The sequence below is a fragment of the Saccopteryx bilineata genome, chromosome 2 (assembly GCF_036850765.1).
Source record: "Saccopteryx bilineata isolate mSacBil1 chromosome 2, mSacBil1_pri_phased_curated, whole genome shotgun sequence".
NCBI lineage: Eukaryota > Metazoa > Chordata > Mammalia > Chiroptera > Emballonuridae > Saccopteryx > Saccopteryx bilineata.
The window spans coordinates 111,943,647-111,961,624 of record NC_089491.1 but is presented as its reverse complement, the minus strand read 5'-3'; the positions used below and the strand labels follow the sequence as shown (position 1 = coordinate 111,961,624).

General features: G+C 36.2%; 1 protein-coding gene across 14 annotated transcripts in view; it reads right to left on the bottom strand.

The window, feature by feature from the left end:
* OSBPL8 (oxysterol binding protein like 8) overlaps positions 1-17,978 on the bottom strand; it is a 168,017-nt gene that overhangs the window by 32,390 nt on the left and 117,649 nt on the right. For all 14 annotated transcript variants that reach the window (XM_066257619.1, XM_066257618.1, XM_066257621.1 and 11 more), the window contains 6 exons: positions 15,620-15,721; positions 13,111-13,314; positions 10,788-10,872; positions 7,951-8,122; positions 2,900-3,137; positions 2,107-2,291 (listed from right to left, as the gene is read on the bottom strand). In XM_066257619.1, coding sequence (XP_066113716.1) covers positions 2,107-2,291; positions 2,900-3,137; positions 7,951-8,122; positions 10,788-10,872; positions 13,111-13,314; positions 15,620-15,721 — 986 coding nt within the window. The remainder of the gene's footprint in view (positions 1-2,106; positions 2,292-2,899; positions 3,138-7,950; positions 8,123-10,787; positions 10,873-13,110; positions 13,315-15,619; positions 15,722-17,978) is intronic.

The following is a 17,978-nucleotide window of genomic DNA, read 5'->3' as shown; positions in this document are numbered from 1 at the left end:
ACAGTTCAAAACTCAAAGCAATATAAAAAATACAGATGTCTTGCTATTGGCCCAACTCTTTCTACTTCTGTCTTACAGGCAACTTTTTAGTTTTTAATTAACAGTTTTCTTAAGCATAAAGAAGAAACTATGTAGTAGGTATGAAACTAAACATAATCTTCTGCACCTTGCTTTTTTTTCACAAACACACATAATGCTACAGATCTATTCTGATCTGTTTATAGAGTTCTTCCCTATGTATGGAAGAACACTATATTTTATTTAACCAGTCAGCTGTGGCTGGAGACTGGAATTATCTAATTTTATACTATTACAAACCTTGCTGCAACACTCTTGTATATATGTCACTTTGTATATGTGGAGCTCTATCTGTCGGGATTCCCAGAAATAGGATTACTGAATTATAGGACTGAACACATCTATAACCCTGGCAAGTACTGCAGGTTCTCTTCAAGGACACTGCACCAGCTGGCACCGCCCAGCAGCAATGTCTGAGTGCCTGCTGCACGTAGCCTTGCCAATAAAAGAGTGTGTTGCCAGAAAAGTGCAGCCTTTCCATTTAGGGAACATGGGCACCTTTCAAGAAGATCAGTTGTGAGTCCCAGGAATCTGCTCCACATTCTGAGAGAAATTAATTTCTAGACAAATAAAAGAAAGAAATATAAAAAGATATAAGGTAGGACTGGGGTATAAAAGCTTTTGAACTTCTTCTGCACAATGTGATGGGTGAAAAATAGTACCTTATCATTTGAATCTGCACTTTTCTTATTTTGTATGAATTTTGTATGTTTAAGGACTATTTCTATTTCTTCCTTTTTAAACTAGTCATTTCCTCCACTTCTTTTCTGTTAGGCTGCTCTTCATTTTCAATCACTTTGTAAGAGATCTTTTCATTTTAGGGACATTAACATTTTGTGTATAATTTAATTTGCAAAAATCTCTCACAATTTATCAATGATCTTTTGATTTGGATGTTTGCAATGTTTATTAATACAACAGACTAATAATGCAACTAATAAGCTGAATACAGAATTTAAAAACCAAGTCACAAGGCTACAACTTAAGAGTCCCAGGAAACACAGTGCCTGGGAACACCTCTATAGCTGGAATGGGGCAGGTGAAATCTGGAAAGGTATAGGTAGAAAGTTGCTGTCATTTATTGGTTCTTCCAACAATTGTTGGGACAGAGGTGGACAGTTCTTCTTCCACCTCCTGTGTTCCGGCCTTCTTCAGAATTACACCTTCAGAATTGCTGGCAGGAAAAACAGCTAAGACAAACGTGAGGATTTACGCCAAGAGCCAGCAACTGGCAGGGCACTGCAGCTCAGGCAGAGCTGCATATGCCTCACACGCACGCAGACAGGGTAGGGATAAGCAGAAGCTCAGCCCACCATGGGACACAGCAGGGCTGACATAGGGAGAACAAAGAATGACAGCCATCTCTCCCCATGGGAGGGCAGTCAACAGTCCAGGATCCTGTGACAGCAGTGCTGTCCAGGGAGGGGTAAAATTCCTGTCCTCCCCAAGCTTGTGATCTCTCAATTCAACGGGAAACAGTATACCAATATGCTTCTATTAAGGTCAACTAGAGGAGTAGTGCAGAAGAAAGAGTGATACCTCATTAGAGCCCAATTTTGGTAAGGCATAACCACTGAATAGCACTCTAGACAATCTCTTAAACCATGAAATATCTTCTATTTTAAGAAGTGCCTGACCAGGTGGTGGCACAGTGGATAGAACGTTGATCTGAAATGCTAAGGACCCAGGTTCGAATACCCAAGGTTGCTGCCTTGAGCGTGGGCTCACCAGCTTGAGTGTGGGATCACTGGCTTGAGCATGGGATCACAGACATGACTCTATGATCACTGGCTTGAGCCCAAGGTCTCTTACTTCAGCAAGGGGGTCACTGGCTCAGCTGGAGCCCCTCGGTCAAGGCATGTATGAGAAAGCAATCGATGAACTAAGGTGCCGCAAAGAACTGATGCTTCTCATCTCTCTTCCTTCCTGTTTGTCTCTGTCTGTCCCCCTCTCTGTCTCTCTGACAAAAAAAATAAATAAAAAAAAATAAAAATAAATAAAAAAAAGAAGAAGAAAGGATCTACTTACTCAGATAAGAAATCTGCATGGTAGTAGTAATCTGAAAGTTTATCCAGAAAAGAACGAGGCTCCAAAATAAACGTAGGCAGAACCACCCTAGACAGGTCCATGCCAGGGCGGACCTGTTTCAGCAATGTCCAGATAAGGCTTTTGTTTTCTTCAGACACAGTTTCTGTTTGAGAAGCCTCACCTGCCTTCAGCAATTAACAAGAAATACTGAAATATTATATTTATGTCAAACACAGAGATGTGTAGAAGACAGCTAATGTTGAAAATCTGAACTATTTGACCATTCCAAGCATTCTTAAAATGTGAAAATGACCCATTATATAATAAATAAAGTCTATAGCTATAAAATTTAGATAAAAGGGGTAGTTGCAAGAGACATCAAAGTTAATGAATGACATATACAAAAAATCCATTACAAAAATATTATACTCCTTTATACTACCTTTATCTTTACCTCTATGCACTAGCAACAAGAAAGTTATAAACTCATGTTTCCTTGCAATTTATGTCGTCCCTGGCAATGACATCTAGCAGCATTGTATTCTAACAGCAAACGTGAAGCAAATGTAAACTTTAAATTTAATTGAATCTAATCATGTATGTATGAATACTATATGTTTTAAGTTGTTTATGAATTCTGATATATTTCAAATGGACGAAACTTTTAAAATAGGTCTCATACAAATATTCTTTTAGAAAAATAAGCAATAGGTCAAACAAATAATATATTCAATTTCATTTAAAAATTTCCAAGAATTAAAACACCAAAATTCCTGAAAATCAAAGACTTTACCTCTCCGAGTTCCTCATGGCTCTGTTCGGTGTAGGTCGTCTCCTTTAAGGGCTCAACAGGTTCAGGTTCAATATATGAGTCATCTTGCCTTTCTGATGTATCTGTGTCACTTTCTTCACTTTTCCCCAGCACTTCATTGTCTGACTCATCGTGCTCTTGATCATTTTCTTTATCGGATTTATCAGAATACATATCTTGGTCCTTAAAATGCTGTCGTTCAATTTCACTATCATTTAACCTTAAGGGAAAGAATTATTAGAAGGAAGAATAAAGGATGTTAAGAATATTTACTTTGGCCCTGACAGGTTGGCTCAGTGGTAGAGAGTCCACCGGCGTGTGGATATCCTGTGTTCAATTCCTGGTCAGGGAACACAGGAAAAGTGACACGGGAAAAGTGACCATTTGCTTCTCCATGCTCCCCTCTCCGCCCTTGCCTTTCCTCAGTCATGATCCTATTGGTTCAAGCACATCGGCCCCAGGTGCTGAGGATGGCTCCATGGAGCCTTCCTGCAGGTGCTAAAATAGCTCGGTTGTGAGAATGATGATTGATGCTTCTCCAGATGGACAGAGCATCGGCCCCAGACACGGGTGCGGGGAGGATCCTGGTTGGGGCACATGTGGGAGTCTATCTTACCTCCTCTCACTTGGGGGGGGGGGAAAGAGTATTTCATTTATAAATAAGAGTGATATGTAATATTTACTGAGAATTTACTATGTGTTGGGCACAGTTGTTAGTGTTTCACACAGTTTTACTCATTTAATCCTCAAAATAACCCTATGAGATAAGTAACATTATTCTCACTTTATAGATCAGTAAATGGCACAAAGAAGTTAAGTAAAACTCTGGGGAAATGTTAAAAAAGATAACACTGAGCTCTTTGCCTCTCTACCACTTGGGGCTAAAATTTTTCTAAAGCAAAATTTTAGACTATATCTTGCTAGATTTTTTTCTTAGTTTGCAATAGTCATCACTTGGCTTCACTGTCTCTTGTGGTCTGAAGAAAAACTTCAAGTCAAGACTATCATATAAATTCTCAAGTAAACTCAAATGAAGTATGACTTTCCATCTGTAAAGATCTCCAAAGTCACTTGAAATAAGTTCAAGAATAAGAAAATGTAAAAGGTCTGACCAGGCGGTGGTGCAGTGGATAGAGCGTCGTACTGGGATTTGGAGGACCCAGGTTCGAGACCCCAAGGTTGCTGGCTTGAGCAAGGGGTTATTTGGTGTGCTGAAGGCCCGCGGTCAAGGCACATAAGAGAAAGCAATCAATGAACAACTAAGGTCTCACAACAAAAAACTGATAATTGATGCTTCTCTTCTCTCTTCGTTCCTGTCTGTCTGTCCCTATCTATACCTCTCTCTGTCCCTGTAAAAAAAAAAATGTAAAAGGTAAGTAATTATATCTATTTAATACTTGACTAATAAGCGTAATCTTGAGAAAAAAGTCCAAGGAGAATTGAAAATGGAAATATTAGCTTAAGGAAATGAACCTATAACCTAAAATTGATAAGTTGCTATAACCAACCCTGTTTATACTAACCCTAAAGTGATTAGGGCTAATAATCTGTATAAAAATTAAAAAAAAACAACTGACTTCCAAAATAAAATTTTTAAAAGAAATTTCTTATTTAGGAAAGTATCTGTGGGTTTCATTTAACATAAAAATCTTACAGGGATATAGTGAAGTACTTTACAAATGAATACATGATGCCATTTTATATATATATATATAATGGCATCATGTATATATATGTATATATATGTATATTATATGTATATATATATAATATTTTAGCAATGCTGAGATTGTAATAGAGCAGAGAAGTCTTATTTGATTCCTATATAGTCTCTATTTTTCCAAAATCTTCATTTGTTTGGATTTAACCAGAGAATTTTTTTTTTTAATCTTTTAGGTAAGTGGAGGAAAGAGAGTGAGGTAGACTCCTGCATGCACCACAACAGGGATGCACTCAGCAACTACATCTGGGGTCAATGCTTGAGTACCGAGCTATTTTTAGTACCTGAGATTGATGCACTCCAGCAGAGCCACCCTCAGCACCCAGGGTCACACTCAAACCAACTGAGCCACTGGCTGCGGGAGGGGAAGAGGGAGAGAAGGAGGTGAAGGAGGGAGGGAGAAGCAGATGGTCACTTTTCCTGTGTGGCCTGACTGGGAATCAAACCCAGGACGTCCATATACTGGACTGACATTATATCCACTGAGCCACAGCCAGGGCCTAACCAGAGAATTTCTAATAGCAATTTGTTTATATATGTGTATGTATATATATATATATTTTTTTTTTCTTTCTTTCTTTCTCTTTATGATCATATATATTTTTTAAAAGTAGTATAAAATTGTCTCTCCTTTCTTACTGTCTTTTCTCTCCTTAACCACTCATGATTTGGTTTTCACTTTCCTAAATCCAGTGAATCTGTTCCCTTAGGTCACTAATGATGGCTTAGTTCACAGATCCAGTGACTTTAATCTTTGCCTCCTTTGACTTCTCTGCATCACTGGATTTAGATGGTGATTATTTTCCTTGAACTAGTCTTAATGCTTGGGTTCCCTGTAACTATAGTTTTATTTTTTAAGCTCTGTGATCCCTCTTATTTCCTTCTACCCTTAAATATTTTCATCTTCCATGACCCTTCTTTATTTTCTCTATCCTCTCTCTCCTTTGGCAAGCTACTCAAATTCTATGTGATTTCCAAACCCAGGCGTGCAGTAATAAGCTTTAGACCATGTTTTTAAATGCTTGATTGATACTATTTATATCCTGGGATCACTGCATCCTCAACAAGTACAATATTTAATAAATTATTATCACTTGAACATGGTCTTTTGTTTTATTTTATCATCATCTTCCCTGCCACTTGGGCATAAAGTTTGGTACTCTTCACCTAGAAGCTGTCCATTACATCCAAGCCAGGCTCCTACCTCTCAACTCTGCATAATCTGCTCCCAGCTCATTTTCTGTCACAGAGCCAAATAAAAATGTTGAAACGTTAATTCTATTTTATAAAACTCTGTTATACTGAGTTATAGGATATACTCTGTCATAGGATGTTATGTTTGCATCCTATAAATTCCCCTGACCCTATATTATCCTAAAGCCTCTCTCCTTTGGCTGTTTGTGTTATTCTTTGCTTCATACTATTTACAGCTCCCCAGCAAACAAAATAAAACATCCCTTCAGAATCACACAGTTAGAAAATTGTACTGGGTTCAGATTTAAGATATCAAATTCATCTCCCTATTCACAATGTGGCAAATTATACAGAAAAATGTATGGTATCTTACACAGAAAAGAGGCTCCAAAATTTTAACGAACATGTGAAGCAGGTGAATTTTTTTTTTTTTTTTTTTTTACAGAGGCAGAGATAGACAGGGACAGACAGACAGGAACGGAGAGAGATGAGAAGCATCAATCATCAGTTTCTCGTTGCGCATTGCGACTTCTTAGTTGTTCATTGATTGCTTTCTCACACGTGCCTTGACGGTGGGCCTTCAGCAGACCGAGTAACCCCCTGCTGGAGCCAGCGACCTTGGGTCCAAGCTGGTGAGTTCTTAAGCAGGTGAATTTTTATTACCCCCAAATAAGAACATTTAAAGATTACCTGATATACAACAAAAATAATAAATAGTTTATAGCTGAAGAGCTTTGAGGAAAAAAATTTCAGGAAGAAATCCAACAAACACCCATTCCTAAATAATTTGTGCTCCTACTCCCTAATCCTATTCCATTCAGGCTTTTGTTCTGAAAATTAAAATAAACTCCAGAGGGGCCCTGACCGGTTGACTCAGTGGTAGAGCGTCAGCCTGGCGTGCGGAAGTCCCGGGTTCAATTCCCGGCCAGGGCACACAAGAGAAGCACCCATCTGCTTCTCCACCCCTCCCCCTCTCCTTCTTCTCTGTCTCTCTCTTCCCCTCCCGCAGCCACGGCTCCATTGGAGCAAAGATGGCCCGGGCGCTGAGGATGGCTCCATGGCCTCTGCCTCAGGCACTAGAATGGCTCTGGTCGCAACAAAAGCGACGCCCCAGATGGGCAGAGCATCGCCCCCTGGTGGGCGTGCCGGGTGGATCCTGGTTAGGCGCATGTGGGAGTCTGTCTGACTGCCTCCCTGTTTCCAGCTTCAGAAAAATACAAAATAAATAAATAAATAAATAAATAAACTCCAAGGTATAATTCTGCAAAGAAAGGATGTAAAATATCAGGTAATGGAGGTTTTCAGAAAGTGAAGAAAAAGAGTCAAGCAAAAGGATAAAAAAATATTCGGTTCGGGTTACATGGAGGAGAGGAGCAGTCTAACAACTTTGAGGAGAGTAACCCAATGCTGACAGTAATAAGTAGCTATAGAGCAGAAACTGAGCATTGGGGCAACGGAGGTAAAGGCAAGGGAAGTCTAATGTTTTTCCTACAAAGCAACAAAACAGATCTGAACCTCAAAACAGTCCCTGAACTTCAAGCAAAGTATTGAGTTTCCCTGGAGAAAAAATTTTTTTTATGGTATTAACTATAATAAATGCTTCAGGGGATAAAACCACAATAAAATATAGTTTCAACTTGAAACACAATATAATAGGAGAATTCTACAAATACTATAGAAAGAATAAGTCAAGTGCCATTATAAAAAACTAGTGTTACAGAACAGCAATAGAAGGACAGATTCTATTTCATGGTTAGGAGGCATAAAAGTCTTCATACATGAAGAATACACACAGTCTTATGATAGGAGAAAAGGGTGAGGAGGACTAGAAATCACTCCTACTGAAGGGAATGTCAGCACAAAGACAAGGTAGACAGAATGCTTGTATTTTGGAAATAACAAGTAATTCACATTAGCTAGCTAGGATCAAGGAAATAACTTTCTATACCTTACGATAGTAACTAAACAAATGTTAAACTGGGCCTCAGATCATATAATGGGAAGAAGACCGCCAAGTTTCAAATCTAGATAAAGTACAAAAATTCTAGACCTTCCAACTAACCAAGTGAACAACACGGTCTCTAAGATAATCACCAAATTAGTGGTAATATCTACTTACTGGAAGTTGTCACCACTGTGGAGATTGTTAGCACGTAATAAGCCATACAAAGTCACATGCGTGCTCTCTGATGAAATGCTCAGGTCATGTTCCTTTCCTTCCCTGATCATTGTACGTTTAAGAAGACTAGAACATTTCAAAGCCAACTCCAAAGCATCCATCCAGCACCTTCCTAGAAGAACATAGATCATATGCAGTATAATTCAGGAAACTATAAAAACTGGCATCCTTCTTAACTTCACACTGTTAGCCTTTAAAACATACTATTATATTACTTCCTTGAGAAATAGTCACTGGAAAAGTTAGTTTGAATATGAAGTCTCTTAAGAATTTTTTAATGCAATTTTTCAAGTGCTTTTTACATACTAAGTATCTAGAAACCACTGGTAAATATATAGAATATAGCACACATTAGTAAGTGTATCTAATGAAAATACCTGTATTTTTAAAATCTTAGAACATTAACATGTAGTACTGTATAATTTGAAGGTATAAAAAGGGTACATAAAATATACTAAATGGGTTATGTTTGTACTATAAACAAACTATCTAAAATAATGTTTTGTTGTAGACAGTAAGTTTACACATAGGTTTAGCAAACATTCTACTTACATATGGATGAAAAATTTTAAGTCATGGTCGGGGAAATGCCTATACAATACTGTCATTTATTGCTGTATTATTTACTAGAAACATTAGTCATTTTATTTTTTAAGTTAAAATTTAGAGCCGTAATTAGCAGAAAAAAACGTTAGTTCACTTAAAATTCATATATATATATATATGTTTCAACATCTGCTGAAAATATCAGCCAAATAAAACACTTTTATAACAAGAGCTCATGCCTATGATATTTTAAAAATAATCATTTGATAAAAGTAAACTCAGGAAGATTACAAGATTCCTTAGGTTAGGGTAGCTTAAACTATATAAAATACCGTGTGTCTGTAAAGTCATGGTGCACTTTTGACCGGTTACAGGAAAGCAACAAAAGACGACAGAAATGTGAAATCTGCACCAAATAAAAGGAAAACTCTCCCAGGTTCATACCTATTCAGTGCAGTTTGATGTGGGCTCATTTGTTGCCCTACACACATCCAAATGATAGTGAAGTTCTTGCCACACATGGGTAAGGATGTCTGGTATAACAGAGTGAATAACGTCTGTGATTCTCTGTTTTAAGTGATTAATGTCATTGATACATTCAATGTACACATGTTGCTTCACATAACCCCAAAAGTAAAAGTCTAAGGGCATCATATCCAGGGATCATGGTGGCCATGGCTTGACAGAATCCCAGCCTATCCACTGCCAGGGGAATGTTCTATCCAACTCACGAACAATGGTGGCATAGTGTGGAGGAGCACTGTCCTGTTGAAAGATGACACCTTCTGGAAATTGTGGCACTGCATTCAATTCCAACATGTCAAGATAGGACTTTGCTGTCACAGACTGCTCCGCAAAAAAAAGTGGGCCTATCACCTTATCATGCATCAGGCCATACCACATGTTCACTTTAGGGGTGTTGTGTTCGTACTCAACGTAGACATGAGGATGTTCAGCAGCCCATAAATCGAATGTTATGGCCATGAACATGTCCACAGATATGGAAGGCCGCCTCATCGCTAAACACAATATTCTGCAAAAATCTTGCATCATTGTTGATCTCATGAAGCATATCTGTAGCAAACACGCATCGTGTGGGTCTATCCGCTGGTTTGATAGTGTGCAACAGCCGCAATTTGTACCCCGTAAAACAGAGATGTTTCTTTAACACCTTATGAACTGTAGTCTTGCTTAGATGTAATTATCGAGCACATGCATGCACAGATTTTTTAGGGCTCCTTAGGTACCTATCCTGTATAGCCTCTACAGACTCGTCACTGACTGATGGCCTACCAGAACGGGGTTTCTCCACCAAATTGCCGGTTTCCTTCAACTGCTTAGCCCATCGAGTAATGTTATTCCTATGTGGTGGCGCTTCGTTATAAACGTGCCGATATTCACGTTGCACTTTGGTCACGGATTCGAATTCAGCGAGCCACAGAACACACTGAACTTTCCTCTGTACCGTCCACATCTCGACTGGCATGGCTGTGGGCTGCTCCGCTATATACATGGTGTTATGTCATCATCTGCACATGCGCATATGCTGCCACATCATCCTACAGAAACTGGGAGGGTTTTCCTTTTATTTGGTGCAGATTTCACATTTCTATCGTCTTTTGTTGCTTTCCTGTGACTGGTCAAAAGTGCACCATGACTTTACGGACACACTGTATAAAAGTGAGGCAGAAAGCCATGATCAATTATTAAGATTTTAAAGTTACCTTGATTTTGAATAAGTTTTGGCTCTCCCTATATCTGCTTCAGGAATTAACTATTAAATTAATAAGTGTAGAACAAAAGTATATACTTAATGTCTATGTTAAAAAAAACTCACAATGGTGTATGTACTTTAGTGATAAAATATAAATAGTATTTTTTTAAAATATAAATAGCATTAAATGTACCTCTAAAATTATAAAACTTAATGAGTTACCACAGAGAACAGTAACCAAGACAAAAGGTGCTAACGGGTTAATGAAATATAATGAAAACGCTAGGCTGCTAATTCAGAACTGAATTATCCAATGCTTCCTTCCTATCAGAATTCCCTGTTGTCAGCTAAGTTAATGATATATTTAGTGTTCTAAGCAATTTATGATTACAATACCTGTGCTACAAATACCATACTTGAGACAGATTTTTCCCGAAGGAAAATACACAGTGGTATATAAAACCCTAAAAATGAGGCCAAAATCTGTACTACATAATCCATCAAAACCTGTATTTACCATCTGACTCCGAAGTAGCTCGGATGATCAAATAACTGCTAGGTAAGGGCTGAGTTATGGATCCAACTGCTTCACCTTTTGGGCCCTTAAAATAAACAAACAAATAAAAATAAGCAGAATTAATGGCAAACAGCATTATGAGGCCTCAACTTTACATTATCCATTATTATGGTAAGAATCCAAGTTAGGGATGAATTACAATTTAAAATCAAACAAGCTTTAACTTCATGCTTCTTGAGAAGTAAATGTAGAATATTAAATTGTCCTCTTCCAAAAAATATACCTCTTTACCAAAAAATTGAACAACTTATAGTTATCATTAAACATTATATTTACCATACTAGGCCAAATTTTAATTGAACAGAGAATTTCCATCCCACACACACCACTAGAAAAAAATACTTAATTTCTAGAAGCCTATAAAGAAATAGCTGGAAATATTGTTACAATTTACAAGAAAAAGAAAACAACTTTTGGTCCAGGCAAAAATAAAGCTCAATTTTATAATCAATGATATACTTGTGTATAAGCACCAACTATAAATGCTAATTTTATTTTTCCAGAGACAAGAAAAAGTAATTTTATTGTTGTTAGCTGGAGTTATTTATTTTAGAAATATGTAACACCAAGAGCTGTATGGTAACTAGGATCACCATGGCTACTCTTGGGTGAACATAGCTCTTATCTGGAAAGAAAACTCTAAGGATTAAATTTATAGTATAATTTTGATAGAAAAAGCATAATGTTTTAAGTTGTCAGATCAAGAAATAAAATGAACTTTAAAAGTATAAACATTAGAAAGTAAAGATGCAGATTCAAAATGAAAACATAGAAAAATCAGTATGATTTTAACAAATGTTATAATATCCTGGGGTATTTTCAAATAGTTTTATAATTTATGGGCCAGTTCCTAGAGCTAAGGTTGGGTAGAGACTAGAGTCAGACTACCTAGCTGTCAACCTTGGTTCCATGCTAGAAAAATTATTTAAGTAACTTCTTCAGGCCTTTGTCTGGTTAATAGGGGAAAAATGTATCCTCCTTCAAGATAGAGAATTTTTAAAAAGATTCTATGTAAAATGCTTAAAAGAACCCCTGACACAAAATAAGAATTCATGAACATTATTTTTTCCTAATCATAGACTCACTTTAAAACTGTTTAAACAATGTCCTAAGCAGGTTTGCTTGTTGAAGAATAATCTGATGTTCATATAATTGTATAAACTTACCCCCTACACAAATATTTGAAATTAAATAAATCTGACATTAAAAATATTTTTAATGATTTAAAAATTCATTATAATTCTTAAGGTTCCTAAGAGTAGTAAAGAATAAATACTATACATGAAAGGTTTTAAGAGTAACTTTTTTTTTCACTTGAGAATAACATGATATACAAATACCACAGGGTTGTATGGGCTGAATTCTTTCCCTTATGGGAAGTATCTAATTCCAGTATAGAACTAATTCTGTAATCCTAAATTTATGCCTTAATCTACACTACTGAAATAAAGGTATAAAGTCCAAGTTTTTCTCTAGGTATATGTATATTGTCTAATTAAGCAATACCAAAAATATTTAAAAGCTGAAGCTACTCTTTCTTAGCCCTAATCTCAATTAGGCGGTTTTCCTTAAAGGAGTTCTAAACACTATATTCAAGTGTAACTGATCTTTCAAATTAAAACAATGATGGCTTTGTAAAAACTTAAACTAGACTCAGCTTGTACTGCACATCTACTATTTGTAGAATTATTTGTAGTTAATCATAAAAGGCATCTCTATTTTCCTGATTTTCTGCTATCATAACACATGAGTGACCAGAAATGCTTTTAGTTATAAAGCATTAGCATTCTATCTTCAAAGAAAGTAGGACTGTGATTTCTTACAGGCTTCTTCTTACCACATATGATATTTACATCACTACAGAAAAACCCCCATAAAATAAATGGCAGTGTCTTTTCTAGGAGACCTTACAATTTTGAAAAAGAGAAAAAACAGTAAACATGATACAGTATTACAAAGAAAAATTATTAATTGAAAAATTTAAAATGCAGTACAAACTGAGTTCCTATGGCAAAGAAATAATAAGGTATACAATATAAATTAGAAAAACATTTTCTGAAGAAATTTTTTAAGTTAGATCTTAAAGGTAAACAAGAACTTTTGGTGCACATTTTATCATGGATAGAGGCAGAGGAATGATGTCCTTTCAATAGAAAACAAAAATTTCTAAATTCTGACAGAGAAAGCTATGTTGAGATCGATTTTTCTCAGTTCTACTCATGGATTGCCATCTTTACCTTTTACCTATATAATAAGTGCTTACCTTTACTGCCCAAATAGATTGCTCCAAAGGATGAAAAAGTTTGAAACAAAAACCATCCTTTTTTGATGGACGCTCAATGATTTCACAGGCATTCAGAAGGACTGTTCCTACCCATTGACCATTTTTTTGGGTTTTATAGATCAGGAACACCCCGGGTTTCAACACACACCACAACTTGGTCCAGCTTTTTAGAGTACCCCGAATCTACAGAAAATAAGTTTAAGAAATAAAGCTCTGTTTTTCTCTTTCTGTTCCACAAGATATAAATTGAATAATGGCAAATAGGATGTTTTAATCTAAAATTTCCAGAAAATATACAATTTACAATCAATGGAGATTTTTTAAAGCTACTAAATAACAAGCACTAACAATAAACATAAAAGTAGCATGACTCTGGCTTCTGAGAATCTTAAATTCTACTGAGAGACTGGGTCAACAGTTTCAAAATACTGTATATTGGTTTTCCTAACCTTCCAGGTCAGGTCAGGGGTATTAAAACATCCTTTCCTAATACTGAAATTCTCTTCTTAGCATCTGTCACAGCTATAGTTGTATGTCTGTGAGTATAAGATTATTCTACCATTTAAGATTTCCCCCACTTACCACCATATAAAGAGTGCTGAAAACACACCAAGGATGCCCTCAATATTGGTGAGTGGTAGAGAGAGGGAAGAACATACTTCCAGCCTTATAATTACCTTCTCTAAATTACTCCATTCTTAGTAATTACTTAAAGTGTGCCACATAACTTCTTGGGTAAATTTTAAAACACAAGTTAGATAACTCTGATTAATCCTGTAAAATGTTCCTCATCCTAGGATTTAATGCTGTGTCAAAAATAAGTTTATAGCTTGTTTTTTGAATTCTATTTCTGTAATTCACTAAAAGTGTCTATATGCAAGTCACTGAAAAGGATGCTAATATAATATTGATATTAAAATCTAGGGATTATCTTGTTTTATTTAATATAAAACATCTGTTCTCTCAATGCACTTCCATGAATTATGAAATAAATATAGGGCTCCCAAATTCCACAAATAGGCATATCACAGTAACTCTAAACAATACAAATTTATAAAGGAGTTTGGAGCCAGTCATGAAGAGAAAATCTTTAAGAAAAAGTACACGTATATGTAAAAGAGATGGAAAGATAACAGTTATACAGAGATAAGATTCTGGATCTTGGAGATGTGATAGTAAAACATGGATGGAAAATTATCAGAATAAAGGTAATTTAGAACGCCAATGGGGGGAATGTGTTGGGACATTTTGAAGAGTTGGGGGAATAAAATGACAAAAACACAAAAGTAGGTTTAGCCTTGAAAAATCCAAATGAGATCAAGAGCTTAAAATCTTTTAAAGTAGAGCCAAAATTAGGTGTTTTCAGCACAAAGTTGAAGAAGACCCTAATATTACCTGAACGATCAAGGAAACCATCACCAGACTGCTTTGTTAGTAAGAGAAACTTCAGGGACAGATCTTATAAACATTTTAGGTTGGAGAGTATACCAACTCTTTGAGGAAGTGAAAAGCCTTCAGGGCTGGGGTGATTTTTAGGTGAATGCCAAGTACACAAACTTCTTGGGAGTCAGGTTCTTACAAGATCATTCTTAAAGTTAGCCTTGCCCTGGTCGGTTGGCTCTGGATAGAGCATCAGCCCAGTGTGTGGACATCCTAGGTTTGATCCCAGTCAGGGCACACGAGAAGTAACCATCTGCTTTTCTTCCCCTCTCTCTCCTCCTTCACTCTCTCTTTCCCTCTCACAGCCAGTGGCTTGGTTGGGCCGAGCGTCAGACTCAGGCACTGAGGATAGTTCAGCTTGTCCGAGCATTGCCCTCAGACAGGGGTTGTCGGGTGAATCCTGGTTGGGACACATGCGGGAGTGCGTCTATCTCCCCTCCTCTTACTTTAAATAAATAAATAAATAAATAAATAAATAAATAAATAAATAAATAAATAAAGTTAGCCTTAGACTGAAAGATTACTACCAAATACCCTTTATATGAGAATGATAAAGAGTACAGAGTGACTGAGATAAAAAAATAAGTGGGAATAACCAGAGCCAGAAGAATAAGGTATAGAAACAGCAATATGTACATTTCTCTGAAAACTAATCCTTTTCAAAGGATAATTTTTATATTAACTTTGTCTCGTATCTTCTCAATTATGCATATACCAAGAGTCTACAAGAATACTAAATGACAGTTTAAGTATCAAGCAAAATTTTCTTCAGGGCATATTGATGAAACTGCATAATGTCACACAAATCAAAAGTCTTTTTAAAAGAACTGCTATATATATTTGATGATGCTGTCAACAGAGACAACATTAAGGCTCCTTCTCCTCATTAAGAACAGAAAACCTCTGGGATACAATTAACAGTGTGTCAGTAAAAAAACAATCATCCTAGTAGTTATTTACGTCTTGTAGGCTTTAGTGAACTCTGGGTCTTCCTCTTCCAGCAGGTAAACATCCAGCAATGAGAACTCAAGATTCAGTACAAACTGACCTTCAACCAATCAGCCATAACAATAACAGAAGGATCTGTGATTGTACTGAGTAACTCCTTTGTTGCTCTTTTCTTTTCTTCTCGGTAATTTTTCTTTTGCACCTATTTTACAGAAATAATAGAAAAAATTTAAATTCATTAGAAATGGGCAAATTCTTTTCAAAATTTTTAGATATATAAAATGTAGAATATAAAATTCTAACCCTCTTTTAGGATCTAGCATCTTATGATAAAATAACTTTTTTTAAAGACTTGTTAGAAATTTTTAGAGGTTAGAATCTAGTTTTTTTTTTTTATCACTAGTGAAGTTCTTTATATCTTTTTAAAGTACTTTACCTTTTTAAAATTACACAATATTAAATAAATATAATCTCATGATAAACATTTTAAACACAAATAAAACTAAAAAGCTGTCTTTATTGTACCCTATCTTATTTCAATCCACAGAATTGACCACTGTTAACCTTTCTGAAAACATTATCCTTTTAGGTCTTTTCTATATAGTATATATGCTCTATAAAAATATATAGCTTCTGTGTTTGTTTTTGAGTTTTCAAACACATTAAAAAATCGTTCTTCCATTCACTATTGTTTGGAGTGTTTCCCTGTCCACCTTATTTTTTTAACTGCTACGTGGAATTCCTAGTATAAATAATAGAGCTAACATTTACTGGGTACATTCTATGTACCAATCACAGTTCTAAGCATTTTAGATGGACTACAACATTTAATCTTTGATAACCCTGGGAAGTAGGACTATTAGTATCCTTATTTTACAAAAGAGGAAACTGAGGCACAGAGAGTAATTTGCCCAGGGTTACAGAGCTAGTAAGTCATGGAGGCAGGATTCAAACAAAGGCAAACTGGCTCTGAAAGACATGCTCTTAACGATCATGCTATACTGCCTCAAAAATTTTCCTTAAAAAATATTTTTCCTTAATATATTCTCAGGCTGAAGGAAACTCAATCAGTTACCAGTTTTTCCAGATTATAAACAATGTTGCAATTGTTTGAAACTGGCAATTTTGCTATTTCCTGATAATAATATGTAAAATATAAATAATTAAGAAACCACAACAGTGAAATTACTTTATTTAAAACATCAAATTTTACCCTCTTAAATCATTCTGAGATAATCTGAGAAAGCAGCAGTGAATTAATGTAGTCTTATTATTGCTTGCTGTTAATACAATGGGAAAAGACTGGTGGTAACCTATCAGTAATATCTATATCTATATCTATATTTTTAACTATAGTACAAAATCTTCCTAGTTTCACTTAATGGTAAAAAGACTGCATACAAATAAAATGGTTTTTTTATTAATTCTACAGCCAAAAAGAACTTTAGACTTTTGGTCTTCATTATCATGCATCTCTGAATTAACAGATTTAATATGAAATTTCAAATGCAAATGAGATCGGATATGGGGGTGGGGTAAAACAGACTACCTAGGGATCAAGAGTCAACTGGAAACCATGTGCTCCTTAGGCTTTGGGATCTGTGGCCAATCTTAAAAGAGTGTGTAGGTAAAACAAAATACAGCAGGTCCTCAGATAAGGTCGTTTTGTTCAACATTGTTCTTTATCAGGGGTCCCCAAACTATGGCCCGCGGGCCACATGCGGCCCCCTGAGGCCATTTATCCGGCCCTCGCAGCACTTCCGGAAGGGGCACCTCTTTCATTGGTGGTCAGTGAGAGGAGCATAGTTCCCATTGAAATACTGGTCAGTTTGTTGATTTAAATTTACTTGTTCTTTATTTTAAATATTGTATTTGTTCCCGTTTTGGTTTTTTACTTTAAAATAAGATATGTGCAGTGTGCATGGGGATTTGTTCATAGTTTTTTTTATAGTCCGGCCCTCCAACGGTCTGAGGGACAGTGAACTGGCCCCCTGTGTTAAAAGTTTGGGGATCCCTGTTCTTTATAATTGTGATGAGATGCAGAAGGAACTTAACTCTTGTTTATATCAATTAAGTCTATGGTAAAATTAGTTTCATCATACATTTCACCACAGTTCCAAGAATCTACTAACAATGTTAAGTGAGGACTTACTATATATCAGCCCATGGGCCAAATTCAACCCATAACCTAGTAGTCAGTAAACCTGAATTTCAACAGGCACCAGAGATTCCCATCAGGGGTCCCAAAACACAGTGCTGTGCCTGAGTTGAGGACAACTTAGCAGAGATGCCTAGTCCTCAGCCCCCGCAGTGGCCAGCTGAGGCCTGAAAGAGCCCTGGGACAATCATGTAGCCTTTTCAGTTGACTACAGAATGTCATAAAATTTTTGACATTTTTTATGTGTCCCTGTCTGGATTCTTTTTCTTCTTTCAGGAAGACACATTTGTTTCTTTTTTTT